Source organism: Salvia hispanica, chromosome 3 (genome assembly GCF_023119035.1).
Source record: "Salvia hispanica cultivar TCC Black 2014 chromosome 3, UniMelb_Shisp_WGS_1.0, whole genome shotgun sequence".
Lineage (NCBI taxonomy): Eukaryota > Viridiplantae > Streptophyta > Magnoliopsida > Lamiales > Lamiaceae > Salvia > Salvia hispanica.
Genome location: NC_062967.1, coordinates 40,765,423 through 40,779,744, shown reverse-complemented (window position 1 = coordinate 40,779,744; position 14,322 = coordinate 40,765,423). Strand labels below are relative to the sequence as shown.

Here is a 14,322-nt window from a genome sequence, read left to right as displayed (position 1 = left end):
AAAAAAATAATTCAAGGAATACTTCTATAAACCAAATTATAGAAAATTATGAGTCCAAACTTATTAACTATAAAAATTTAATAGTATAGTTCAAATAATGAGCCCAAATATATTACATTAGATTAGTACGAAATTAATTCAATGAATTAGACTATAACTAATTAAATTAATATACTTGTGATTAAAACCATAATCTATACAACCATATAAAAGCTATTCTCTCCCAACACACAACCACCAAATTGCCGTAGCCGACGACACAAAACCAACGCTCTCTTCTTTTCTTTTTCTTTTTTAATTTATCTTACATTAAATATCTATTCCCCCTCACACTTTCTCTCCCACATTAGATTTGATTAATTTATTAATATAACCATAAACTCTAATTTTCAAATTTGACATTAGTTAATGTTTTTTATGTAAGCTAAATTATAGTAATACCAACTATATACATTGCATAATATATTTTTTTCTGCAATAGACATGTTGTAAAGATATATAATTAATAAAACATGCATAAAAACTCCAAAAAACTAAAAGAATAAAATAACTAATTATAAATCAAAACCCTGAATATTATTGTTATTTTGATTGATTGATATGTCAAAAAAGAAAAAAGGAAAATGGAAAATATAATGGAAAGGGTGTTGTGAATTCCTCCGTAGCATAGGATTCTTCCCCAAAATATTATACACATATTACTTCCCAAAATAATCGATACACATACTACACCTATACTAATCCGTAGCATAGGATTCTCCCAAAAATATTATACACATATGATGAGAGAGAAGTGAATGCAAACAATTAGGCATTATTTTTATCTAGTAATGGAATAAAAAACGCCTCATCTACCAAAAGCCCACAAAATAAATGCTCATTAATATGAGCAAACCCTAATGGACTAAAATCGCCACATCTACCAAAAGCCCACAAAATAAATGCTCATTAATATGAGCAAACCCTAAATTTATCTTCATCTATAATATCGATTCATATTTTCTCCAGTGCTCAAATCAAACGGATTCTCTCTCTTTTTTTAATATAGGTCTTTTTGCAATATTCACATTCACTCTATATGAAATGCATCCTTTTTTATTTTTGTTAGATTTATTTTAAAATAGTATTCAAAGATTAACCCAGATTGCTTATTTTTAAGAACAATCGAGTTGAAGCTTTTCTATAGTTTTCGATTTTTTTGATCAGAAATGATGGAAGTAGCTACTTCCTACACCTCAATGGGTAGGATTCCACAAAAATGCTCCTGATCTGTGAAGAAAAGGTCATCCTACACTAATCTCGGTTCTAGATCTACCTTATAACCATAGATCTATGACAACTGCGATTGTTAGCTTGACTGTAGCGCATCACATTTAGATCTATATTGAACTTGTAAGCGTTTGTTATAATTTTGAATTTTTTCTAGAAATGATGGAATTGTCAATTTCCTGCCCCTCAATGGTTAGGATCTAACATTCATACTCCAGATCTGTAATTTTTACCTTTTTGTACTTTACTCTACATTAATCTCGGCTGTAGATCTATCATTTAAGCATAAATCTACAACTATTGTTAGAGCTTCCTTGATTATGCGATGGAAGTTCGGTCGTATTCTAGCTGTGATTTATATGGGCATGTAAAGTATGCTCATTCCGCTTGGAATTTTTGCGAAATACTACGAATTTTTTTTGAATATCCAGTCGCATTCTAAATTTTTTCTAAGATTTTGCACATATGGATGTTGACCTCAATCTAATCTATGTCTCTTTAGGATTGAAACAACGCCAAGAAGATGATATGGAGACTAATTTGCCGTGCATACAAGCTATTGTATCAATAAGTTAAGTTTCTTATTCCTTCTACTCATTAATATTTACTCTCTATTAGGGAACTATTTCATTAACATTTAGGTATTGACATCAAACTACATATATGCAGCTTAAAGAGAAACCACCAGAGAAGAAAACGATCAGTATCGATTTTCTTCCAAATTCAGGCTAATATGCTGCAATAGGTATGTCCTAAACTTCTTCCTAACTGCATAATTTCCATTTTACAAAGCTTAAAACATATATTGAAAATACCTGTCTTGTTTTGTGTCTGGGCTTCAATAGATGAAGTAAGCTTTGTAGATTTTGTAAGCCTTTTCATAGTTGCAGAGTGTGGCATATAATGTCTTCTTCCTCAATCTTTGATTTCTGTTAACAACAAACATGCGCATACTTAGTAATGGTATTATTATTACGAAATAAAGGAGTAGCATAATATCTAAATGATTAACTGAGGGTTGAGTCTTCTGTGTGATTTTAAAAATTTTCTTCTGAGAGTATTTATGGTTGTCTACTGATAAATAAATATTTTAAATTTTAATTGTGATCACCTATGTAATTCTTAGTTGATATAGGTATTAGTTAGGGTTTATCACAGATCACGGTTAACAATGCAACTGTATTAAAAGTGACCAATAACCATTGGTCAATGAATGCTTCTTTAGTGTAATATAGAGTTAACTCAATTTTAAACAATTTTTCTAACTTATTAGATAACTAATGGTCAAAATATCTGCATATATCACCTTTTATTAGGTGAATATAGAGTCCACTTAAATTTTAGTAATTAGTCTATATGTACGCTTGTAAGTTTAAGAATTAAGATTATTTGTTAATTGTTTATATTATTTCTTTTTATGTTGGATTGTTTTACTTTCAAACTTTTTTTTTATTATAATATGTAACTCAATTTAGTTAATACTCTCTTCTTTAAAATGACCCGTTCATTTAGAATAAGAATCCTCAAAGGTCTATTTATGTTCTGAAACAAATTAAACTCATGTTTAAAATATTTATTTTTTTATTCCACTACATGTTATTTTTAACTGATTGAATTTTCTGTTATCTTATATGTTGCATTAGTTCAACTTTTGGATGTAACATTGCACCTTAGTGTATTAGTAAATAAATTTCTACACCTTAGTGTATTAGTATATAAACTAAACAACATGTTATTTATTACTGATTGAATTATCTGTTATCATATGTGTTGCTTTAGTTCCACTTTTGGATGCGTATTAGTAAATAAATTACTACACCTTAGTGTATTAATAAATAAATTAAATTCATTTATTATTGATTGAGTTGTTTTTTCTCTTATGTACTGCATTGTTTCAAGTTTTGGATGTTTCACAATACCTAAGTGTATTAATTAATTAACTACTTAACATAATATTTATTCTATTGTTTATTTGTTCCCTTAAATTCTGCTTTTATAAAATTATTATATTTATAGATCGATATATAAAAATAGTTTTTAATTATATTTAGCAATTGAAACTAAAATACTAATAGACATTACTTATATTCCACGTACTAAAACAGCATACTAAAACTGATGGTGCTGGCAGCGGAAGCGGGCGCATAAATCAATCACATAATAATCAGATCTATTTAGCAGATTATTTAGACAAAAGCTATTCGCGTAATTATCACATGTATCATGCTCATAACTTGAATCAATCATGCTTTAAGAATATTGAAACCTAAAACATGCTTTTCTACGGAGCAGAAAAATACCTTGTTAATTCTCCAAAGAATTGAAGATGGCTAGCGACTTCTCCACGTGATGCTTTGAGTACTAGACCACAAATCTTCTCTCTGGTTCCCGAACTGTATCCTAATATCGGTGTGGGCTGATCTTACTAGAATACTAGGACTTAAATAAAGAAGACAGAAGAAATCCTTTTTGGAATAGGAGAGGAATTCGAAAATTCCTACAGCTTATGACAGCTGAAATTTTCGAAAATTTTAGCAAATAAAATTGTGTTATTTCTGTCTCCTTTATTCTCCTATTTATATTAAGTTCCTTTTGGGCCCAGACAGGGATCTATGGAAGGTTTTGGATATGGGCTCATCCAATTTACTTTTTACTAATTAAATTGAACCCACAATTTAATATAAGTTATAATTGGAATATTACGAGCAGCCACTACAGAAGTAATATTGAACTCTCCCCATCCAAATCCGAAATTACAAGTAATCCGGGTTTCCGTTTAACTTTCATTTCCCGTGCTTAAGATTAAAATGTCCATTAATTAATTAATGTCTGCTATTGACTTAATTAATTAACTTCTTATTAATTCCAAGAGTGGACTTAGCATGAAACGCTTATTTATTATTCATAGAGTAATCACACTCCAACTAGCTAGGTTCCGAATAATAAAACCTTGTTTCGCGCTCCTCTTGAGGACATTATCAAACGAGACTCAGCTCGTGCACGATTCAATATAATAGCAATCCTAGCACCGCTAGGTATCGATCACCATTACCCAATATATCAGGATAATTGGGTTACGAAAAACCCGCACCATTTGATAAGTCAAAGTAGTGCATAATCAATACCGTATGCTCAATGCTAACCTACATTGATTAAGAAACAAATATTTATCAAGACCTCGCCTTTCAGTAGATAGCCTAAGGCAAGTCTTGCTGTTAGATCCGTTCAGTGCTATACCACACCAATGTCATCTTATTTCAGTAAGGCTTAGAAATATGCGGACTGACATTGCAACCTTTCTCGATGGATAGTCAAATTCCATCTAGGTTGTGAAATTCATCTTTTTCTTTGTTTAGAACTGACCGTATTACCTTAAAGTGGACGACGCCCACAACCAGTCTACTAAAACAAAGACATAGACTTTGTTAAGTTAACTTATACATTTAAACATGCATTAACATCCATTAAATGTAAAACATAACAACATTATGACAAAAATAATCTGTTTTATTTATTGGAAAATAAAATAAGAGTTTTACAGTATTCAATCACTCGAAACGTGATTTCTAGTATACAAACTCTAACAAAAACAGCAGCAGGAACATCCTAATACATAACAGGCCAATCTTAATTGCATTCACTACATCTAAGTGATGGTATTACTAATACCCTCTATTTACAGTCTAATGCTTTTAATAAAACATCAGATCCAAAAAACAAAAGGATCGGCCTTTCCTTGATTTTAAACCCTAAGCATCTATCTTCAACCCTCCTGCTCATCATTACTCTTAAGCTTTTTTTCCTGCATGCAATTATCAAAATCTTCCTCCAAGTTTCTTTTGAGTGATGCTTTCATAATCCATTCTTCACCTTTTGCACATGTTTTAGTTGATGCAATTGGTTTATGCATGCCATCATCTCCCATCTGCCAATACAACAGCCAAAAATTATGTTAGCCCTTTGAAATATTTATTATATAAATTTTTTGTATTTGAGAATATATACCTCATTAAGAATGTCTGATCCAAAGAGAAGGTCACTGAAACTTAAGCTTGATTCTCCTACTTCAGTATTATTTGAGTTAAGAGATGCTGGCACATATTTCTCTATTACATGTGGTATAGTGCATATTTTGATAACACTAAAAGGGTAATTCACTCTGTATTCCATGTCATTACGCAGGATTATTTTGAATAGAAAAGTTTTTCCAAGGATTTTCTCTTCAATTTCTGATGGTATGAAGTCCTCTTTTCCTATCTGAAAATAAAATTATATTATTCAATAAATAATATTGGTTTACAAACCTAAAATATTGTTATATAATACTTATATATATATACCTCATTATCTGCTAGTACAACTTCTCCAACTTTTTTTCCCATCATTTGGCGACTCTCTCTGTCCCATATCAATAGTGATGCATTGTAGGTTGGATCTACTACATTAACAACAAACCTATATCTGTAATAAACAATTTTATTAGTAGTTCTTTTTTGAAATACAAATATGAAACAAATAAACTGCTTTAAAAGAAAGAGTACCTTTCAATTGCTTCGTGATAGTGTTTTGTGCATTTGGTGCAGTAGTATTGTTCTCCTTTTTTATCAATTTTTTTGCCACATATTTTGCATGACAAATAGAACCATTTCCCATAGTGAGGAAGCATTGTCTCTATCTTTCCACAAATCTAGTAGTTTCCTTCCTGTGTCCATGCATCAACAAACTTAATTACATAATAATTTTTTTCATCTACTATGCAATTAGAAGATTGCAAATGTGTAAGTTATATTGCAAAGAACCTCTAAGCAGAGTACATCCTCAAGGCTTGTTATTTTTAGATCCTCATATTCATCAAGAGCCTTTTTGATAATTTTTCCAACATTCTGTTTTGTAAGACTAAAAAACGCCTCATCTACCAAAAGTCCACAAAATAAATGCTCATTAATATGAGCAAACCCTAATGGACTAAAATCGCCACATCTACCAAAAGCCCACAAAATAAATGCTCATTAATATGAGCAAACCCTAAATTTATCTTCATTTATAATATCGATTCATATTTTCTCCAGTGCTCAAATCAAATGGATTCTCTCTCTTTTTTTAATATAGGTCTTGTTGCAATATTCACATTCACTCTATATGAAATGCATCCTTTTTTTATTTTTGTTAGATTTATTTTAAAATAGTATTCAAAGATTAACCCAGATTGCTTATTTTTAAGAACAATCGAGTTGAAGTTTTTCTATAGTTTTCGATTTTTTTGATCAGAAATGATGGAAGTGGCTATTTCCTACACCTCAATGGGTAGGATTCCACAAAAATGCTCCTGATCTGTGAAGAAAAGGTCATCCTACACTAATCTCGGTTCTAGATCTACCTTATAACCATAGATCTATGACAACTGCGATTGTTAGCTTGACTGTAGCGCATCACATTTAGATCTATATTGAACTTGTAAGCGTTTGTTATAATTTTGAATTTTTTCTAGAAATGATGGAATTGCCAATTTCCTGCCCCTCAATGGTTAGGATCTAACATTCATACTCCAGATCTGTAATTTTTACCTTTTTGTACTTTACTCTACATTAATCTCGGCTGTAGATCTATCATTTAAGCATAAATCTACAACTATTGTTAGAGCTTCCTTGATTATGCGATGGAAGTTCGGTCGTATTCTAGCTGTGATTTATATGGGCATGTAAAGTATGCTCATTCCGCTTGGAATTTTTGCGAAATACTACGAATTTTTTTTGAATATCCAGTCGCATTCTAAATTTTTTCTAAGATTTTGCACATATGGATGTTGACCTCAATCTAATCTATGTCTCTTTAGGATTGAAACAACGCCAAGAAGATGATATGGAGACTAATTTGCCGTGCATACAAGCTATTGTATCAATAAGTTAAGTTTCTTATTCCTTCTACTCATTAATATTTACTCTCTATTAGGGAACTATTTCATTAACATTTAGGTATTGACATCAAACTACATATATGCAGCTTAAAGAGAAACCACCAGAGAAGAAAACGATCAGTATCGATTTTCTTCCAAATTTGAATTTGAATTTGAATCTTTAGGTATTAACATTTAGGTATTAACATTTTTTGAAATTTGAATTTGAATTTGGTTTTACATATATCCTTTGGATAATTGGATTAAAATTAGTTTTTCAATAGAATCATGTGTAATAAGCACTGTTTATTGTTGAGCTCATAGTTTAACCTCAGATTTAGTGATGTTTTTAGTTTTGTTGCAACTTTTGCTCTTATTATTTATCATGTAAAACTTAGTGTTGTACTACTTACAATTAGTATGTACTTGTGAAATTGTTAAGGTGTATACCTCTTAACTTCTTTCTTGAGATTTATTTTTAAATATATCATTGTTTTAGTTAATTATAATAAGGTCTGTATAATGTTTCTTATTACTCGTACCTCATGTTTGTTTTTGACTAATTAATATATCTATTGGATCTTATTACTTTGGTCTTATTACTCCCTGCCTCTTGTTTGTTTTTGTGCAGGAATTCAGTGGATTGAATTGTTAAAGACTAAGCCAAAGATATCTTATTTTAGATTATAGATGTATAAGGGAATATGAAATGTACCACTTTACTTTACACAGAATCTGATAGCTTAACTTCTGTTATTCATATTGCACCAATTTACACAGTTTGTCATTCATATTGCACCACTTTACACAGTTCAGGTCTTTTATCTATTGTCTAAGAAGTAATTTTAATAGCTGTTTCACTTGGACTTATTTATATATCTATTGGATCTTAAATGTTTGTTCCTTTACATCATTCTTTAAAACTGTTTTTATCATTTGAAATTGCTTTCTTGTATTAAAACAATGGAAACATGGAATAAAGATAATTATATAATATGAGAAAATGTTATATGATATGATCAGTACACATTTTATTAAAGTTGGAGGGAAAAGTGGGCCAGCCAAAACTGTGGCTTTATATATGTATAGATTGGGCTTTTTAGGCGGTTTTATTTTATTTTCGGGTAACGAAAATTCTGGAATCCCGCCCCCACCTTGATTTATGTCGGTTTAAAACACAAACCAATTACTTAATCAGAGAAACTTCTAGAGACTGCACAGAAAAGGCAATGGCTTCGGCTCTATCCAAGTGGCTGCTCGACCCCAAACGGAACCCGCTCGCCGCCATGCACATGAAAGCCCTCTCCACTCGCCTCCGGAGATACGGTAATTACTTACTTCACAACACTGTTTGATTTTCGAGGAGTTTTACCTGTCTCTAATGGACTTTTCATGAGATTAGGCCTTCGGTATGACGATCTATTCGACCCGATGTACGATCTGGATGTGAAGGAGGCGCTCAATCGTCTCCCTAGAGAAATCGTCGATGCCAGGAACCAGCGCCTGAAGCGCGCTATGGACCTGTCTATGAAGCACGAGTACCTTCCCCAAGATCTACAGGTACTCATTTCCGATCATAATATCATTATTTGACTGCAAATTTTGGATTCTACTTTTTAGCTATTCAATTTTGCACAGGTCGTGAAAAGTGTGCTTCTATTGTATGTGCGTGTGTGTTCAGTGAATTCATGTTTGATTTTTTATTGGAAATGGAGATGATGTGTATGGATACTGTTTTTATCTTTTCTCAGGGAACAAGTGCAATTGTTTTTGCTAGCTTATGCAGAGCTGCTTGGTTTGATACTACTTTATAGGGGATTTTGTTTTCGTATTTGAAATCCATCCTGATATGCGTATAATATGCTGCAAAAATTGTTTGTGCGTTTTCTAAGCTTCATGTATTAGTAGTACGAGAAATGTTGATGTAGATACAGTGATTGCTAATACAAAATGCTTTTCTCTTGCACATGGTAAAGAAACAGATACTATAACATTTTTGCTTATTATATTGCTTTTGTATCTGTTATAACAATGTGACCTAACAGACTAATCTTCAAACTAACCTAGCCAAATTGACGGATTATCCGTTCTGGATAGTGTGCCAAACATCATAAATCTTGTCCTTCCTGTCTTGGGTAGTGATTCTGGCGGTGCTGTCCTTCAACGCATACTAATCTGAGTGTTGGTGTCGTACCCCAGATTTGTTGCTACATTTGTATTTTGTCCTACTAAATGTGCAAAGCATGTGAAGTAGATGTCTATTCCCTGTAAATAAAATCAAACTTCTTCTTGAGTAACTATTGAGATTTATGAAGAAGATACTCATATTAATTGCATTTGTTATTAAACTGCAATGTTAATTAACCCCTTCGCTCATATGTCGGCTTGGCTTGTTACTAACTTTAAGTTGCTAGTATTTTTTTAATTTTGTTGCAGTTGAATTCAATACTAGTACTTGTTATTTCTCTTGCTTTGAAGTTGCACTTACTTTTCTGATGCTTGTCGAATATCTCTTCTACCAATGTTGTGACTTTACCTGAAACGCACTAAATTTTAAGAATCATATGCTTTCTTTTCTTTTCTTAGTAGTAGTCAGTTCAGTTGCCATCATTTTAGTTGATTTATTTTCTTTCACAGGCTATGCAGACACCATTTCGGAGCTATCTGCAAGAGATGCTAGCTTTGGTAAGTTCCTAGCTTCTGTATCTCAAGTCATTAATCTCTGTAGTGTTTAGCCTTCTACAAAAACAGTTTTTAAGAATTTTATGCGCTCTCTTCTCTAAAGCATTAAAGGACAAGTCATTGAAAGGTGCAATGTACATTGTGCATACACTTAAGCAACGAGATAACAATTTGTTGCTAAGACTAGCTTTTGCTCATATGTCATAACTTTTTCTGAAATTGAATCCAGTTGAGGGGTTCGTTTCTATTAAGTAGTTTCAAATGTAATTTAAGCATTTTATACTCTCTCTTCCCTTTTATGTCCAGTTTCCTTCTAAACTCTTATGTGTGTCATGAATGGTAGGTCAAGAGAGAGCAAGCTGAACGTGAAGCACTTGGAGCTTTGCCCCTTTATCAGCGCACCATTCCCTGAGAGGACATTTCTTGCTGCTGGGCGCCCTTGAACTGAATTACGTATAATTAATGTGATCCCGGTCGACCTGTAATGTGTGTATATTAATGATTAGAAAATCGTATTCTTTCTTTCTTCTTTTTTCAGCTACTGGTTATCGACAAATAATGTTGTGCAACTTTATATTAACTGCACCGATGTAAATACTGATGGTTGTGCCTCTCAATACTAGTAGTTATATGAGTTTATATGTCATGCTACTGTGATTGTCGCATCTGTGTCTCGACATTGCATTACTTATATATGAACTTTTGTTTATTTTACTTTGCATTGAGAAGAGCTTTGTTTGGATTTCAAAAGAAAAAAAATGATGAAATATGGTTATATGCCATTTTTAATTTTTACGCTGGTATTTGTATTTATCAATTTATGAGTTGTTTGGAAAACTATTTATCATAGTTGTCTCTTGCACTTGCTTGTCTATTTGATGCATTAGCAAAAATAATCGTAATTGGAAATGTCCATGAGAAGTAATAAAGAAATTAGGGAGAGATTGTAGGGTGGGTGGAACTAAACATAATACTATAAGAAAAATAATTTTGATACTCCATATATTTGTGGACATTCCATGTGAGGCTGGCCATGCTTTAATTTATTGACAGGCTCTTGTTAGTTATAGGGTATATCCTACTTTGTCTGAAATTTGTACGTATTTTGTAACGTATTCTTCTTTTCTAATGGTATAATTTTATTTGTGATCCAAAACTGTTTACATCTTGTCTATTTTTGGTCCATCTACTTCACCCACAACAAATTATTGTATTTTCATTCATGTACGAGATTCAATCTCTTTGCACTACGATCATGCAAAACAATCAAGATCAAACGATAAGAGAGCAAAGAAAACAAGATCTTTTTAATCATTTCAGTCTTTTTTTTATTATTATTTTCATAGTATTTCTTAATTATTTTTATAATATTGAATTTATCATGATTGAGTTTCATTAATAATATGAATTTGATTTAAAATTAACTTCTTTGCTAGTCATTTTACTTTAAACTCATTTTGAGAATTAAAACTGAAAGTATTTTTTTTACTACATAAACGAATAAAAATGTTCCATAAAAAGAATAAAAATACTAAGGAAAAGAAATAATAAAATTCTGTTAAACCACAACATGAATTTTTTTTTCTTAGTTATACTTTATATTTTTTATGGAACATCTTTTATATTTTTAACAATGAAAATTATAAATTTAAAATGACTATAACTAAAAGGATTAGCAATAAAAAAACGTTTAAATAAGAAGTATAAAAAATGGAATTTAACTAATGAAAAAAAGGACATAAATGTATCGTGAACAAAAATGTAAATGGATTAAAAAAAATAAAGTAGCGAGGGAGTGAATAGTGCTATCAAATCTTGGCTGTCGTTGAAAGATTAAAGTTTTGCATTTTGATATACACTGCATGGGGCGTTGTGGTTTTAACCACAACAGAAGGATCCACCCCGAGTGAGAGGATGTTGTCGACTCTGAAGGGTCATCCATAGGATCTAAGTGTCCATTAGGGTCGAGCTAGAAAATACCATAGACGTTTTCTTAATGTAAAAAGATTGTTATTTTCAAGAAGAAAGACATCATATTTTTCAAAACTTATATTGCGAATTTTTAATTTTAAACTTTATTAAGGAATGGCTGTGCCTTATCTATTTTCATTGCTAGAAAAATTTACTCCATAGTATTCAACAAAAAAGATTATTAGAAAACGAAAAGTCAGCTGTAGATGTACAATTTTTTTAAAGCATGGGATCATTACTGTCTCAAAATTATTGGTTGTTAGGATGTCCCCTCAAATATTGTCATATATGGCTGTGATTTTGCTTGTGATCACTAAACAAATTTCAACTTTTACGATGACAAGGCAAGAAGCAATAACCCCTTTGCGTTTCAACTTATTTAACCCAATTAAAATACCGATAATAAATTTATAAGTTCAATAGAAATTACAAGAAACTTACCATATATATGGACTATCCAAAAAAAAAAACAATATTATTATTGTTGGACATGAACGCCGACATGGAAAAGAAAAACTTGAAAAATTGAAAAAATAAAGTTGATTTATGTTTTATTTAAGTCACGGATGACACAATTAAAGGTTGCAATTTGATAAATATAAGTATGTGTACAGTGTAATATAAAACATCAAATCGGCTCCTGCGGGATAAATGAAGATCCAGAAATGAAATATGAGTTCATTTAAGGCCACATTTAATTGAAGAATTTGGCTTAGGACAAATTGGAAGCATATATGTGTGTACTCGTTATCGCATTTACTTCGGTAGTTTTAAAATTTATTAATTACATGTACTTACTTTACTCATTTTTATTTCAAGTTACTTTCTGTACCGAAAAGCAAATGTTTTATTTTAAATGGGAAAGATGGGTATATATTACAAAATGAAGATGAAATAGATGTATAATTGAAGACAAGAGCAATTAAAGATATCCACGTGAGAAATAAATAGGTTAGAGGGGCATGGAATGTGAAGAAACTGCGAATATTGCCGCATTTATGCATATTCTCATTCAATGCATTCATTTCTGCGTCGGCAGACTTCTCTCTACTCTACAATTATAGTGGATATCTACGTGGTGCTACTGTCACCCATCCATCTCATCATCTCATCATCTCATAATGTATAGTATACTCTAGATTAAATATGACAACTAAGGATTCAAAATTAGCGTCATTGGGATTATATCGATTATTCATCAACCATTTCTTGATAGCTACATTGACAAGCTGCGAACTCAATTGCGGATAATTATATATGCGATGAATGAGAAATACTATGTGGATAATAAATTAGCGTCAATTGGGATTAACTCGGTCATTCACTGACCATTTCCTGATAGCTAAATTGACAAGATGCGATCTCAGTTGAGAAAAATTATGTATGATGTGGCAAACGAAATATACTATGTGGACAATAAATTAGCGTCAATTGGGAATGACTCTGTCATTCACCAATTTCTTGATAGCTAGATTGACAAGCTGGAAACTTCGCTGAGGGAAATTATGTATAATGTGGAAAATAAAAAATAGTATGTGTAGGTAAAATGATCAACTACTTAAATGAAATTACTTAGTTTGAAAGTCGTAGTTGACCCAAATTTGAACAACCTTGATATCTTTTTTAGCGATTTGCCCATAAATAAATAGTACTACAAACTATGAAATGAAATAGTCAATCGTGGTTTCTATTCATTAACTGAAATTTAAAATGATAAAAAAGAAATATAAATTATAATTATGATACAATCAACACTAATGAAAATCCAGAATTGAAAAACAGTTTCAAAAGAAAAATTAATCTTTAACAATTTAACATGATTTGGATAAAACAAAATTCATTTTCAATAGAGACATGAACATGTGCAAATTTATTAATTATGCCCAAAATGAGGCATATCAAAGTCTGCGGAATTATGAAATTAATTTCGATTTTTCGGCTGGTATTGTATGTAGCCTTATGATGGTGCTTTTCATGTGCAGCTCAAACAGGACCACAACCACAGAGAAAGAGATAACGACACTATCTATCTATTCATAAACAATATTAAAAATTACTCCAAATTAAACACCTGTCCAAACTGTTTATCTTTTATTTTTCACAAATGATTGTGAACTATAACTAATTTCCAATAATGAAAAAAATCATATTGATTTGTTTAAATCGAAAAAGGTTTGGGAAGGACATCAAGAATCTCAGCTGTCAAGATGGTAAAAGACATAACTTTAAGTTTTTTGGCTTGGTTTGGTCATTATCCACCTTCAGTTATGATGCCAATTTGTCAGTTCATACACATTTTATCTCTACAAATCTGTTATCACAACATAAATTCAGTCTATCCCAAGTTAATTTAAGCGTTTTTTCATATACGAGATTTAAGAAAATTGAAATATAAAGGTTAAAGTGGATAGAGAATTTTGATTCAAATCCCATTGTTGAGCCTGATTGAACCCAAATCTCTTAATAAATATACCAAGAGTGGCTTTAGGTCTAAAAAATATGGTGTC

General features: G+C 31.2%; 1 protein-coding gene and 1 long non-coding RNA gene across 4 annotated transcripts; both read left to right on the top strand.

Annotated features, from left to right (window-relative positions):
* Positions 1-1,148: 1,148 nt before the first annotated feature.
* On the top strand, positions 1,149-7,937 carry LOC125216903. Of its 3 annotated transcripts, XR_007175499.1 has the most exons (6): positions 1,149-1,392; positions 1,772-1,840; positions 1,939-2,014; positions 5,452-5,504; positions 7,103-7,171; positions 7,794-7,937. It is a non-coding gene; the product is annotated as an uncharacterized LOC125216903 (long non-coding RNA). The 3 variants fall into 3 exon arrangements; XR_007175500.1 differs by lacking the exon at positions 5,452-5,504; XR_007175498.1 differs by lacking the exons at positions 5,452-5,504; positions 7,103-7,171.
* Positions 7,938-8,328: 391 nt separating this feature from the next.
* Positions 8,329-10,490, top strand: LOC125208992 (cytochrome b-c1 complex subunit 7). Its single transcript, XM_048108550.1, has 4 exons — positions 8,329-8,488; positions 8,565-8,722; positions 9,800-9,847; positions 10,188-10,490. Exons 1-4 carry the CDS (start codon positions 8,392-8,394, stop codon positions 10,254-10,256), a joined length of 372 nt encoding a protein of 123 aa, XP_047964507.1. The 5' UTR covers positions 8,329-8,391; the 3' UTR covers positions 10,257-10,490.
* Positions 10,491-14,322: the final 3,832 nt, after the last annotated feature.